The 12,606-nt window shown below is 33.7% G+C and overlaps 3 protein-coding genes and 1 long non-coding RNA gene across 7 annotated transcripts in view; 2 read left to right on the forward strand and 2 right to left on the reverse strand.

The window, feature by feature from the left end:
* Positions 1–4,748, forward strand: part of LOC108745540 — a 75,180-nt gene extending 70,432 nt beyond the window's left edge. The window contains exon 4 of the long non-coding RNA XR_001939107.1: positions 4,134–4,748. This is a non-coding gene — a long non-coding RNA (uncharacterized LOC108745540). The remainder of the gene's footprint in view (positions 1–4,133) is intronic.
* Positions 1–8,484, reverse strand: part of LOC108745537 — an 8,973-nt gene extending 489 nt beyond the window's left edge. Inside the window, exons 1-7 of one of the 3 annotated variants that reach the window (XM_018481729.1) lie at positions 8,239–8,484; positions 8,006–8,127; positions 7,223–7,937; positions 6,888–7,026; positions 6,680–6,798; positions 3,488–3,582; positions 1,572–2,736 (exon numbers count right to left, since the gene is read on the reverse strand). In XM_018481729.1, coding sequence (XP_018337231.1) covers positions 1,572–2,736; positions 3,488–3,582; positions 6,680–6,798; positions 6,888–7,026; positions 7,223–7,937; positions 8,006–8,040 — 2,268 coding nt within the window. In that variant the 5' untranslated portion in view covers positions 8,041–8,127; positions 8,239–8,484. Of the gene's footprint in view, positions 1–676; positions 2,737–3,487; positions 3,583–6,679; positions 6,799–6,887; positions 7,027–7,222; positions 7,938–8,005 lie in introns of those variants that run through there. The other 2 variants (XR_001939106.1, XM_018481728.1) reach the window with 2 other exon arrangements.
* A 78-nt stretch (positions 8,485–8,562) lies between these two features.
* Positions 8,563–11,411, forward strand: LOC108745539 (zinc finger protein ZPR1). Its single transcript, XM_018481731.1, has 3 exons — positions 8,563–8,747; positions 9,982–10,654; positions 10,863–11,411. Exons 1-3 carry the CDS (start codon positions 8,622–8,624, stop codon positions 11,396–11,398), a joined length of 1,335 nt encoding a protein of 444 aa, XP_018337233.1. The 5' UTR covers positions 8,563–8,621; the 3' UTR covers positions 11,399–11,411.
* Positions 11,412–11,551: 140 nt separating this feature from the next.
* On the reverse strand, positions 11,552–12,542 carry LOC108745488 (dynein light chain 1, axonemal-like). 2 transcript variants are annotated; one of them, XM_018481666.1, is made up of 4 exons: positions 12,422–12,542; positions 12,192–12,340; positions 11,709–12,098; positions 11,552–11,604 (listed from the first exon to the last, which is right to left on the reverse strand). In XM_018481666.1, the coding sequence occupies exons 1-4, from the start codon at positions 12,422–12,424 to the stop codon at positions 11,586–11,588; spliced, it is 561 nt and encodes a 186-aa protein (XP_018337168.1). In that variant the 5' UTR covers positions 12,425–12,542; the 3' UTR covers positions 11,552–11,585. The 2 variants fall into 2 exon arrangements, with proteins under 2 accessions (XP_018337168.1, XP_018337167.1); XM_018481665.1 differs by lacking the exon at positions 11,552–11,604 and having other exon boundaries at positions 11,678–12,098.
* Positions 12,543–12,606: the final 64 nt, after the last annotated feature.

Below are 12,606 nucleotides of genomic sequence, written 5' to 3' on the forward strand. Positions count from 1 at the left end.
AGGTCTTTCCGAGAAAGAAAAAAAAATTAACAGATCTTTGAGGAGCAGAAAAGTCATGCAAGCAAGATATACATTCGTGCTACAGTTCGTATGGAAAAATAGTTTTGGAAAGAAAAATGTATAACAATTTAATGAAAATTGAATCTCATCATTATAACATTGTGTTTAGTGTAAAAAATAAAATATAACAAATATTTTATTAAATCGAATCTAAAAAAATAAACAAGAGAAAAATATACTTTTCAGCAAAAACATATTCGAATTAAAGATTTCACATCGAATTATACAAAACTATAGTTATATAAATACAAATCAAAGAAAGTTTATAAAATTTCTAAATCATGCAGAAAATATGGCAAACAGCAATTAAATTTTTTATGGCATTTAAGAGAAGAATACGCAATATGACTAACAAAACATAACACATACAGCAATACAGGTGTATAAAAAACAATAACAGGTATATAAAAAAATATATATGCAACATATAGTATATAGAAAAGATATAAAAGCATGCTAATAAAGCTGATGATAATATGTTGCTAAATAACATTTAATTAACATATATATATTGTATCATAAAAATATAAAAATTTATGAAAAAATGTATTTATTGTACATATTTGTGCTTTTTACATACATCTGATATATATATTTATGGTTATCTTTACAGATAGAGAAGCAAGTATTCATAACGAATTAACAGGATAAAATTGTTAAGCATGTGTAAAGCGAATAATGATAATGTATTAAAATGTTTGCATACTTAAATAGAGCAACTGGAGTATTATAATTGCTACGTCGATCTATGCAAAACCCTTTGGTCATTAATGCTAATCACTATCCTTTACCTTCTTTTTCATGAAAAGGACGTCAGTTCCTTACATTGATACAAAATACCTCGCTTTATATATGTAAAAAAAATGAAAAATATTATTATACTATCATAATAGATAAAAAATTCCTATTTCTGGTTAGCAGAAAGTCGTCTTTCTCCAATTTCCTTTTAAGATGCAATGTTACGGAAACAGTGCTGCGAAATGTCGCAAATGTGGCGCAGATGAATTACGTTATTCCGGTATCTACATTAGCTTTCTCTCTCTCTCTCCTCTCTAATTCTGTTTATTATTTTACAGTTTAAATTATATTACTATTATTAATAAGAGTTAGAATCACTGTGTAAAAGGAGAGCTTGGTAACAAAGTCGGTAACAAAGTCGGAAACAAAATTTGTGAAATAAAAAAAAAGCAAATTCTTTTTCTCTAAAAATAACTTATACCAATAATTTCAGCTAATGCATACGATTTATGTTAAAAAAAATTCAAATCTCCTTCGGATACTGGGAATGACGTAATTTCCCCGAAGTGCCGGGGGCATGAGCACGACGTGTACGAAAAAGCATGCATGATGAGTGTGAGTGAATAATAGACCTACGTGCTATTCGATACATAGTAGTAGCCTCTAGTAAAAAGCCCCTTGAAGCCCCCTTTCGCGGATATTGGCGACGAGTAGCGTGGTGTATGACTTTCTTTTTGTCTTTTTGCTCGGGGCCCCGCGCGTACGCGCGTAATTTAGATATAGGCGGTGGTGTAGGTGGCACGTGAAGGTGCTGTTTGGGTTCTGGAAATCAGGGTTCTCGTCGAACAGAGGTCTTTCGGGACGATGGAGCTACCACCGATCACAACGACATCCGGTACGTCGGTGATGGTTCGACTTGTGCGACCATCATTGGGAAAATAATCCTCGTCCTCGTCCGCGGTATCGCAATTGCTCTCGAAGGAACATAGTGGGTCGGTCGAAAGCATGGTGTCCTGGCGCAGATCCTTATCGCTTTCACTGAACAGCCTTCTTAAATTTTCCTTCTTTCGCCGCGGTTTCTTAAAGCTGCCTCGCTGATTGTGAAACCTGCACCGTTTCTGCCAACAATTATGATTATCCGAATAATTGATCAATTTCTCTACTTCGCACGTAACGTCGCTCATTTTTTCCGGCAGATATTTTTGTTCCTCAAGGTCTTTAAATGATATAAAATCTTGTGCTTCATCTTTTTCCATTGATGGCACCTTTGCTTCACATATTTCGAATAGCTGATTGACAGGTTTCTCGGAGATATCAGTCGATAAGTGCTTCGTTCTTTTTTCATCTTCAGCCGTCATCGATGGCTTTACTTTACCATCATTTCTTGTAGTGTCGACGTCATGCGCTTCGTTCTGATCGAAGTTGCTCAATACTGACGTGCCCAGAAATTCGCAAATATGTTCTAACGATTTCATAGTTTTCCATACTTCAACCATATTATTGTTTGTGCATGTTTCGACGGATTTACAGGACAAAGACATTTCTGACGTACTTTCCTTCGTCGGAGACATATCCTCACAGGATACAGGTTCGGAATCGGTCGTAGAATTTTGACATTGATTCGCTATTTCGGAGACGAGTGGAGGAACCGCCACCTCCGCAGAACGGGGACGTAGAACGGAAGAGATGGAGAATGTATGCGATGCGAGTGGAATGGCGGGGAACAGGAAGCGAGTATCGGTAAGAGCGGTACGCACGGGGGTGCTGGTTATACAGGGCGTATCGAAAGTTACAGGCGTGACAGATCTGGATACCGCAAAGTTTACGCACTTTGCTGCGTGGTTCTCGGCCAGGGTCCTGGATGCCCGCGCCTCCTGGAGCTCCCGTCGCAGCGCCAGATTCTCCTCCTCGAAGACTGCGATCTCGCGACCTTCATTGCTAGTGCGAATAGAATTGATTTTTCTTTCCATTTTTTTTTGTCAAGCGAGCATTGACGTTGGTTGCGGGGAACAGCGAACTGATTTAATTGAAGTTGTGGGTATCGTAAATTAATTTTGAGAATCGCATTCGCCAAGAAATGAAGCAAAAAATGGTTGAAATGACATAGTTAAAATAGAACGAGAGAAGATCGTTGTAAATAATAATATGAAATATCTTGATAGGTCATCCAGAAGTGTTGATTCAAATGTTTCATCACTGACGGCTTTCACTTGTCTTCTATTTTAGCCACGTGACTTTACCGTAGAAAGGATTGGATTATTCTGTAGCTATTGTCGGATTTCAATAGACATCGTAGAGTTTGATCTTAAGCAACGCTTAATAATCATACAAAATAATAGATGACATCAAATGTATTACACGCAATTTATTGGACGTATTAATTATTTACTAATTTTGTCATGAATAAACGTATGAGAAAAATTATGCTTGTGCTCCTAGGCGTAGGAATTATGAACAGAAAATAAAATTAATAATTAAAACAACTGTGATAAACCATGGTCGACTACGTAGAAATAATATATAATTGGAATCAGTTTTCCGACAAACTTTATCAGATACACTGGAACACTCTATCATATTTTATCGCGCCTTTTAAATTATACACCGTCCGACAATGTTGAATACAAAACAAATACTAGAACCTAAAGCAAGCTTTTAAATATTTACAAATGCTAAAAAGCTTACTTACGTCGCGCTCAGTTTCAATGCCATCATTTCCTCTTCCAGTTTTGCAACACGTTGATCACTTTCCTCTTTCTCTTTTAAAATCTTCGCCAATTGATTCTGCAACAAATAAAATATAGAAACATTAAGCCAAATAGATAAAAGCTTACAGACAATGAAAAGAAAAACTGTAAAAAAAAGAAAACTGTTGTCATTAGAGCAATTAAAATTTAAACGCAAAAAAATTTTTTTAAATTACATGATATTCATATTTATAAATCTATTAAAATATCATGTCACTCAGTAACTTCTCCTATATTTTAGAGAAATTTTTGAGCAAGGCAAATAAAATCTTATTAATAAGTCCATTCTTTTTTTTTAATTATGATACGTATTTCTTTTTTTTATTACAACTTTATCACTTAAATAGCAATTTTTTATTATGTTATTATGAAAAATAAAACACATATACTTGTTTTGTATTATAAAAATGTATGAACTTGAAGATGGCATAGATGGAACTACAATAATACGAATTATTCTCGATAGAATTAGTCCAACGTTTTCTAAACTATTTTTATAAACTGGTCTTCTTTTTACATTAGCGTAAACTGTGAATGTAATTGAATTTTTTCTTATCTATTTTAACCACTTTATCTCGATGTTTAAAGGTAAACGCAACACGCTGGGAAATGTGTATAAAAAAAAAGGGAAAGAAAGGAGCTAACAACCTTGATCAGCTCTCACGTGCAGCAAAATTTACATGGACGTGGAGAGAGATGGAGGGTCCCGGAGGTTCAATTACGAGATTGCCAATATGCAAGCGACATGGCGGTGGCGGCCATCGCTTTGGCTGATGAGGCTAATGGATGGTTGAAACCTGAGAAGAACGGCAAAGAGGAAAAAGAGGCCAAGGGAGAGGCCCCTGACAGCCACTAAGTGCGCTCCGTCCTTCTCCACCCTTCCCCAATTCCCCCTTCCTTTCTCATCCTTTCGGTCCCAGCCCTGTTCTCTCTCGCCTCTGCAACACTCTGCCCGCTGCGGATGCCCTTATGTGAAACCTAATCACTTTTAGCGCGCGTCACGGATATTTCGTATTATGTCTACATTGCGTTCTCCGGTATCGGCTGACTTTATCAGCCGTCTCTCTACAGTTCAACCTTTTCCTCATCTCCCTTCATCCCCTTCGTTCATAGAATCAAGTCGCGCAAACCTTAATCGGTTGATGCGTTTCTCAAGGATAGATCATGGAGCCAATTTTTGAAAAAAAAACGTTAAAAAAATCTTGCGAGCTCTTTAATTTTAAACATTTAAATAATTTTTTTTTCGATTCAATGATTGTATACATTTAAGTATCGTTTTTTGTATTGACTTTTATACTTTGCTGCTAGTAATGACATGTAATAAAAAAATACACTTTATAATGCGTGATTACAAACGTGGATAGTACAGTTACAATGGAAAAGTATAATTTGTAAATAATGCAACGTTTTTCGTTTTATGTTGTTAAATCGATACGCATATGCGAATGCATGTAATAACGACACATTTGCGTGTTTGTACTAACATATGAAATACTCTAATGCCACAATTACGTATCATCAAAGTCAACACATGCATGGAGAAAAATTAATTTTTCTATATAATTCACATAATATGTGATCGCGACCATTCACGTTTATGATTTTTCTGTTACTAAAATTATTTAATTTAATAATAAAATATAACTTAAAATAAAATAAAAATAGTATAACGTATTTTAATAGAAAAAACTATAGATTTATTATGACTACGTCCATTGTGCATTTTTATAGCAACAAATATCACAATTATAAATTAGAAAAAATATATGAAAAAATTAATGATATATTAATTATATATCAATTATAAAAACAATAAAATAATGTAAAATAATTTAAATAAACTTAATCTATCAAAAACCAAATCTATCAAGAATAGATTCTGCAAAAGTCTATTACAAATTTTGTCAGAAAGATTATAGATTTGATTTTGCATATAAGTTTAATGTTGTTAGTAGAATGATGGTAACAATCCAATAGATATAGTCTGATGTAGATTAATAGCAGAAATAAACATAATCTGCGTTCGACAGATTCTTCTCGATTTCTGCTGCTAATCTACTATCAGAGATTATGTCAGTAGATTCTATCGGCAAAAATACGAAATTAATACGAATACAATTGAGTTTGATTTTCTAGCAATTTCTGATCGCATTTACTGCAAATTCATTGACAGCAAACAGATTACTGAGAAAATCATTAACGGGATAAGTAGAAATACACAAAAGAGCGGAAATAGAATCAATTGTACAGATTTTGCATATATATGATAATCGAGAGAGAAAAAGAGAAGTTGAAAAAAGACTAATAGGTACCACGATCACCTGGCTGTCCTAATCAAATAGAACATAGGAATGTCTGCACAAACATTACATCCATGATCGTGACCCGGAAGAGCGAATGTCGAAAATATTGAAGAGTGCTCATATTACCGTATTTCAATCTCAACCGCATAACGACACGAGTGGCACAAGAAAAAAAGGTTTACTACTTTTGTTTTCTATTCCCATATTCTCATATGCTTATAGCATATATACTTTTTTTAATTTTACTTTTTCAAAGATTTTTTTGTTTACTGTAATTTGTACTGTGTCAAAGATTTTTAATGTACTACATATAAAAAATTCAGGCGAACATAATAAGGTTTGCTCAAAAAAGATTAAAAATAATATTTAGTATTTTGTATAAAAATAATCTCAAAATTTTTTTTTACTTAAACTATAATATTTTATATATTATTTTACTATCTTACTATTTATTATATTATAAAAATATAAAAGCTTTTTTATATATTTTTATGTTTTGTTTGTATATATGATTAATAAGATTCGAGATAAAATAACAAATATTTTTAATAAATATATATAAAATAACATTATTTAATAAATGTACATAACTATCAAATAGAGTTCAATTAAAACATAACTATTTCTTATTTCCAGTTCTGTATTCAAAGATGAAGGATATATTACTAAATTTGAGAAAATAATTTTAATATCAAATTATCACAATTAAACATGTTTAAAAAAACAATTATTATATAAAATAGTATATAAAATTATATATAAAGAACATATTACTATGAAGAATGTTATAATATGAAGAACATATTAAATTAAGAAATTCTATTTACATACCTTCAGCTCGTTCACTTCTTTTGCTTGTTGATTACATTTCTCTTCCAACATAGATTTAACTGTTGTAACTAAACCTTCTTCACAATTCCTGTTAGCTTCTCTGATTTCACGTATAAGTTCTGAAATAATATAATTTCATCAGAATAATGATCGTCTCATATAAGATGTGAAATTAATAACAAAAATTATAAATTTTAGAATTATCTACCTGATAACATTCCAGGTTGATAATCCGCAGGAGTACTATGTCTACATTGTGCCAATTTTGCTTTTACATTCTCTACATTCGACTTAGCTTCACTAAGTTCTTTAAACAGTTGGTTGTTACATTTTTTTAGCTCTGTCATCTGCAACATAATATTTGAAAGAGATCTTAATAATTTGAAAACGATATTAAACACACATTAAACAATTAAATACATTTTGTATATTTCAAGTATATTAACAACGATCCTACAAATAGTCATGTCAATAATAGAACACGTTTAATTATATATTATATTTGCCTATATATTTTTAAATAAAAAACAAATAAATACAAACCTGTTCAATAAGTGACAAGACAAGTTTATTATTACGGCTAATTGTTGTTATGGAACTTCCACTCTCAACACTATCGGAATCATCACTGTCTGAGTGAGTCGAAGGCCCAGCAGGTCCTAATCCTGGATCAGAGTATCTTCTGTGTTCCGAATTGAGTTCGTCGCCATTGACGCCATTATCTTTGTTAGCGGTAGGTGGTAGACTGGCATAATCTCCATTTCGAAGAGCCATATGTACAGCAGATTCCAAAACTCCATTTTCTTGCAGATTCCCATAACCATTAACAACACTATTGGCATTGGGACGAACATTCGCCAAGTGCTTGTTATAGTGATGCCTTTGTCTACTGTGGACGGTTCTAATGTTTGGCACCGGCATCGGCTGATACATTCTGTACATTGTAGGTAGTGAAACCGGCTGCATGGCGTATGTCATAGGCATCGGTGAGTAGCCGCAGACGCTCGGATCCGACATCGCGGTGAATAGACGTTGTCCATTACCCGATACGTTCTGTACGTCTGTCGGTTGCCACAGCATCTGCCTTGGAGGATACTCCATACCAGGTACCAGGCCACCATCCTGATTACTCTGTGAAGTGTTCGGCCATGTATCCTGTATTGTGTCCAGCAGATTGCTCCTACGGCTGGATCGTCTCTTATTCTTCCTCGAGTGATTCGACGGAATCTGACGCGGCGGTCTCAATGGGTTCGACAACCTGCGCGTTAATCGTCTTGTTTACACCAAAACATAACCCCTCGAATGAGCGACAAAATCGTGACTCACCTCTGCTCCATCCCGACGGACGATTCGATCCGCATCAAGAGGTCCTGGTTCCTCGCAAGAGCGCGCGCAACATCCGCGAAACGGGGACGTTAGGCGAGTCGATCTGATGATCCAGTTCTTGGCTATAATGGCACGTCGTCGTGAGATATTCCCTAAGCGGCCCGAGCAGAGGCCTGAGGTTCCGACACGATATGATAGGTCGTGCAACCTTCGCACTATTTTTGACAAATCACGCGCAAGATATTTTATCCGAACTTATCGATGATCATCGTAATGTAACAGGGGGTTGAAAAAAAAAGAACAATTTTGTTAAAAAATGAAATAAGATCGTCTATCCACGACTAACGTCTATCCACATTCACGCATGCTGCGGACGCTACGTCCTGCGGTGGTGACGACGACAGCGGACAGGAGACGATTTCACTGTTTCACTGATTTTACGAAAGGTGACAGGTGACTATCGATAACAACGATTATCAAACTCGGAATATCTTCGGTCGGTAACGTGACGTCCGATAGCAGCCGACAGCTGCTTCACGTGCGATGATCTATGCGACAACTTCGGAAAGCGAGTGTCAAAGAGAGAAGAAGATATAATATAACCTCAAAGTGAGAAATGGCAACCGCTGGGAGACAGATGGAAAATGAAAAGAACAAGCCGATATTTTGCGAGTTATCTGTTAATGATCTGGAACCGGAAATTACAGAGATTGAGAGTCTGTGTGTGGAATGTGGCAAAAACGTGAGCAAATCCTACGTTAATCTTAGAACTTCTTGTTAAGGCCCAGTTTCACTAATGTAAAGTTAACTTTACTCTGGGTTTAACTTACTCTTTATCTTTTCCTAATTTTAAAAATAAAAGTTAGAAAAGTTAGTAAGAGTAAAAGTTAGAAAAAGATAAAGAGTAAATTGAATCGAGATTAAAATTAGTCTTACGTTGATGGAACAGGCCTAATGTACATTTCTGTTAATGTAGATTAACTTTAAAAGTTTAACTTATTCTTCATTTTTTTTCTAATTCTTAGAACTATAAAAACATGAGTTAGTTGAATCGGGATTAAAATTAAACTACATTAGTAAAAACTAACATAAGCCAGGTATGTCTATAGACAAATACTGAACGCGAAAGTTTATTGTAGGGTTGTTTCATTTTATGTAAAATATGACAATCTACACACACACACACACACACACACACACACAATGTAAACCATGTAAATTATGTTTTACCTTTCATCTATGTAAACAATCTAGGGATCATCAAAGCCTATGTTCTTTGTTGTTGCACCAGACTGCACTAAGATCTGGTTCTACCAAGCTTAATTTTAATCTCTGTTCAATTTACTCTTTATCTATATCTTATATATATTCTAAGAATTATGTCCACTTCTACCAAGGTAGATTTTAAATCTTACTCTTTATCTTTTTTTTAGTTCTTTAGAACTAGAAAAAGACAAAAAATAAAAGTTAAACTAACAATAAAATTAAACTCAATCTATATTGGTCAAAGCAGACATTAGAAAAAGATAAACAGTAAGTTAAATCAATGTTAAAGTTAATCTTATATTGGTGAAACCTACCTTATCTAAAGCCCTCTATCTTGCCTCTATAAGTTTTTATTTACTGAAGTCAATATTAAAGTTAAGATATATTAACAATCATAAAATTTAATTACTTTTTTTTATATTATATTATCCTTTGTATAATATTTTACATTACTTGTATTGTCTACGTAAAAGAGATTCATGTAAACATAATCTTGAAATATGTGCACTGATTGTGTACAAATGTTGCACAAGTTCAATTATTATATGCAGTGAACATCGAATTTGATCAAATGCTGGTATTCAGAGTTAAGGCATAAATGATGAATGTTTAAATATTTGTGTTTGATATTCATTCGGTGTTCATTCACTAAATATATATCTAGTTTTAAAATGCATGTTCTCTAAATGACCATTATTTATTTCTATAAGGGGATTACCCGGTTGTTGTTGACAAAAATCCCACATTACAAAGATGTAGTGCTTATGTCCTTCGAGTGCGAGCATTGTGGCTATCAGAATAACGAGATACAAAGTGGAGGAAAGATAGCAGAGAAGGGAATCAAAATAACACTGCAAGTAATAACGTCGCAAGATTTGAATCGCCAAGTAGTTAAGTCTGATTACACTAGCATTCATATACCCCACTTGGATTTTGAAATTCCTCCTCAATCTCAAAAAGGAGAAATCACGACTGTGGAAGGGATAATTGACAGGAGCATTAGAGCACTGGAACAGGATCAGTCCAGACGTAGGGAAGAATTTCCAGACACTGCCATCGAAATAGATCTATTTATTAACAAATTACATGCACTGAAGATATTGGATGAGCCATTTACTATTATTTTTCAAGATATTTCAGGAAATAGTCATATAGAGAATCCAAAAGCGCCAATCAAAGATAGTCAGTGTACAATAACACATTTCAAAAGAACGAAAGAACAGAATCACGTGTTAGGAATTTATCCCGACAATGAAGATGTCTTGCTCAAATCTATACAGGAAGGAGAGTATCCTTTGGAACAACTGGAGGGCGAAGTGCTGTCCTTTCCTACCAATTGTCCAGACTGCAATAGTCCTTGTGAAACAAATATGAAATTAACAAGTATCCTTTAATCATATCAAATTAAATTTTTATTAAATATTAGGAATGATATTAGGATAACAAAGCTGAAAAAATTAAAAAATAAATCTCAATACACTGTTGAAAAAATATTTTATGATTGTTGTTAGCTAGTCGGAAATGTTTGTTTAATTGCAAAAATTAGTTATATAAATATTACACATGAATTTTTCCTTAATATAATATTAAGATATACCACATTTCAAAGAAGTTGTTATAATGGCTACACTATGTGAGTCTTGTGGTCATAGGACTAACGAGGTGAAGAGCGGCAGTGGGATCGAACCTCAAGGAGTCAGAATCGAAGTGACGATAACAGGCAAGGAAGATTTCAATCGTGATCTACTGAAATCCGAAACTTGTGACATGGAAATACCCGAACTCGAATTAGAAGTCGGTCCAACCATTTTGGGCGGTCGATTCACGACCGTCGAAGGGATCATAGCAGCGATGAAAGAACAGTTGTCTTCGTCTACGGCTTTCACTGGAGATAGTACCGATCCAGAAATTGTGAACAGAATGAACGTGTTTATCTCACAATTGGAAGAAGTTTTAGATGGTCAAAGAAAAGTGACCTTGATTTTAGATGATCCGGCCGGAAATAGTTACGTACAAAGTCTTTCCGATGATGGACCTGACGATAGATTAAAGATCACGAAATATGATAGAAATTTTGAACAGAATGAAGAGCTTGGTCTCAATGATATAAAAGTCGAAAATTATTAGATGTCTACTAAAAGAAAAATAAATATTGTTACAGTACAAATGGCATATATAAAAATAGTTAGGTAACTAAAATGTTTTTATAACAATTTTATTTTATGTTGAAACAACTTGTATCTTGTAAATATAAATTTTATATTACTTTCAACACACAAACCCACTCTAATTATCTTCTATTTTTAATAGCTTTTTAATCTTCACCTGCGTGTCTGGAAGAGAAAATTTGTTAAAAAATTTTCTTACATAATTCATATAAGGTAGCATATATTAAAGTTACATATATTAAATATATTGTAGAAAACGCATAGCATACACAATTGGTATCGCGTCGAGTTTTTTCAACCCAGGCAATCTCTTTATAACTTGCGCACGCCACGATTCTACATCCATATTCTCACATAAAGGATTGTTAATGAATTTCAAATCTTGAAGATTAGGTATCTCTTGCAGGCGATTAAATTCCGCCCAATCTTTCACCAGATTGTTGCCCATATATAAAACCTTGAGCGCTTTGAGAACATTAACACCTTTGATCTTTTCAATCAAATTATAAGATATCCACAACTCCTCCAAGTGATCTCCAACTGCCTCCAATCCTGAGAACGTTTTGATATTGTTTCTGCTCATAGATAAGATCCTCAGATATTTCAACGAATTAATACCGCTAATCTTTTCTATTGCATTTGTCGATAAAGATAATTTCCTATAAGAATATTCGAAAGAAATAATTTAATATAAATGCATGATCTGTACAAATATTTCACGTTTACTGTTTATTCATTAGAAAAAAACGAACTCAACGTTAATTAATACCGCCAAACTGTTATCCATTTTCTCGATTGGAGGCCACTGGAAGGATAAATTTATATCCTTTTGTTCGCTCGCGACCAATCCCGTTTTCTCTTCCCATCTTTGAATAGCTTCTTTGCACGATGTCGGTTTAGCCTATATAATTTTAGATTTTATTTCTAAGGAGAGAGAAAGAAACATAATTATTTAATTCTTTAAAATCTATTAAATCTCTACCATAATTTTAAATCACTTCAATAATTTCACAGTATAATCCTAATTTTTTAATCAGATTAATTAATGTATCGTTGAATCTGTAAGTGTCAATAAACATATCGGTGAATTCTCAGAAGTTAGATGTCAGATGAAGAATAATTTTCTAATATACAGAGTGCCCTATTTTAACTTTACATCGGAATATC

The sequence above is a fragment of the Trachymyrmex septentrionalis genome, unplaced genomic scaffold (assembly GCF_001594115.1).
Source record: "Trachymyrmex septentrionalis isolate Tsep2-gDNA-1 unplaced genomic scaffold, Tsep1.0 scaffold14, whole genome shotgun sequence".
In the NCBI taxonomy this organism is placed as follows: Eukaryota; Metazoa; Arthropoda; class Insecta; order Hymenoptera; family Formicidae; genus Trachymyrmex; species Trachymyrmex septentrionalis.

Coding starts and splice junctions, on each gene's coding strand:
- LOC108745488 (XM_018481665.1), bottom strand. Junction 12,099..12,191: donor GCGGTATTAATTAACGTTGA/GTTCGTTTTTTT, acceptor ATATTCTTATAG/GAAATTATCTTTATCGACAA.
- LOC108745539 (XM_018481731.1), top strand. CDS start 8,622: ATGGCAACCGCTGGGAGACAGATGGAAAATGAAAAGAACAAGCCGATA. Junction 8,748..9,981: donor GTGTGGAATGTGGCAAAAAC/GTGAGCAAATCC, acceptor TATTTCTATAAG/GGGATTACCCGGTTGTTGTT. Junction 10,655..10,862: donor AACAAATATGAAATTAACAA/GTATCCTTTAAT, acceptor TATAATATTAAG/ATATACCACATTTCAAAGAA.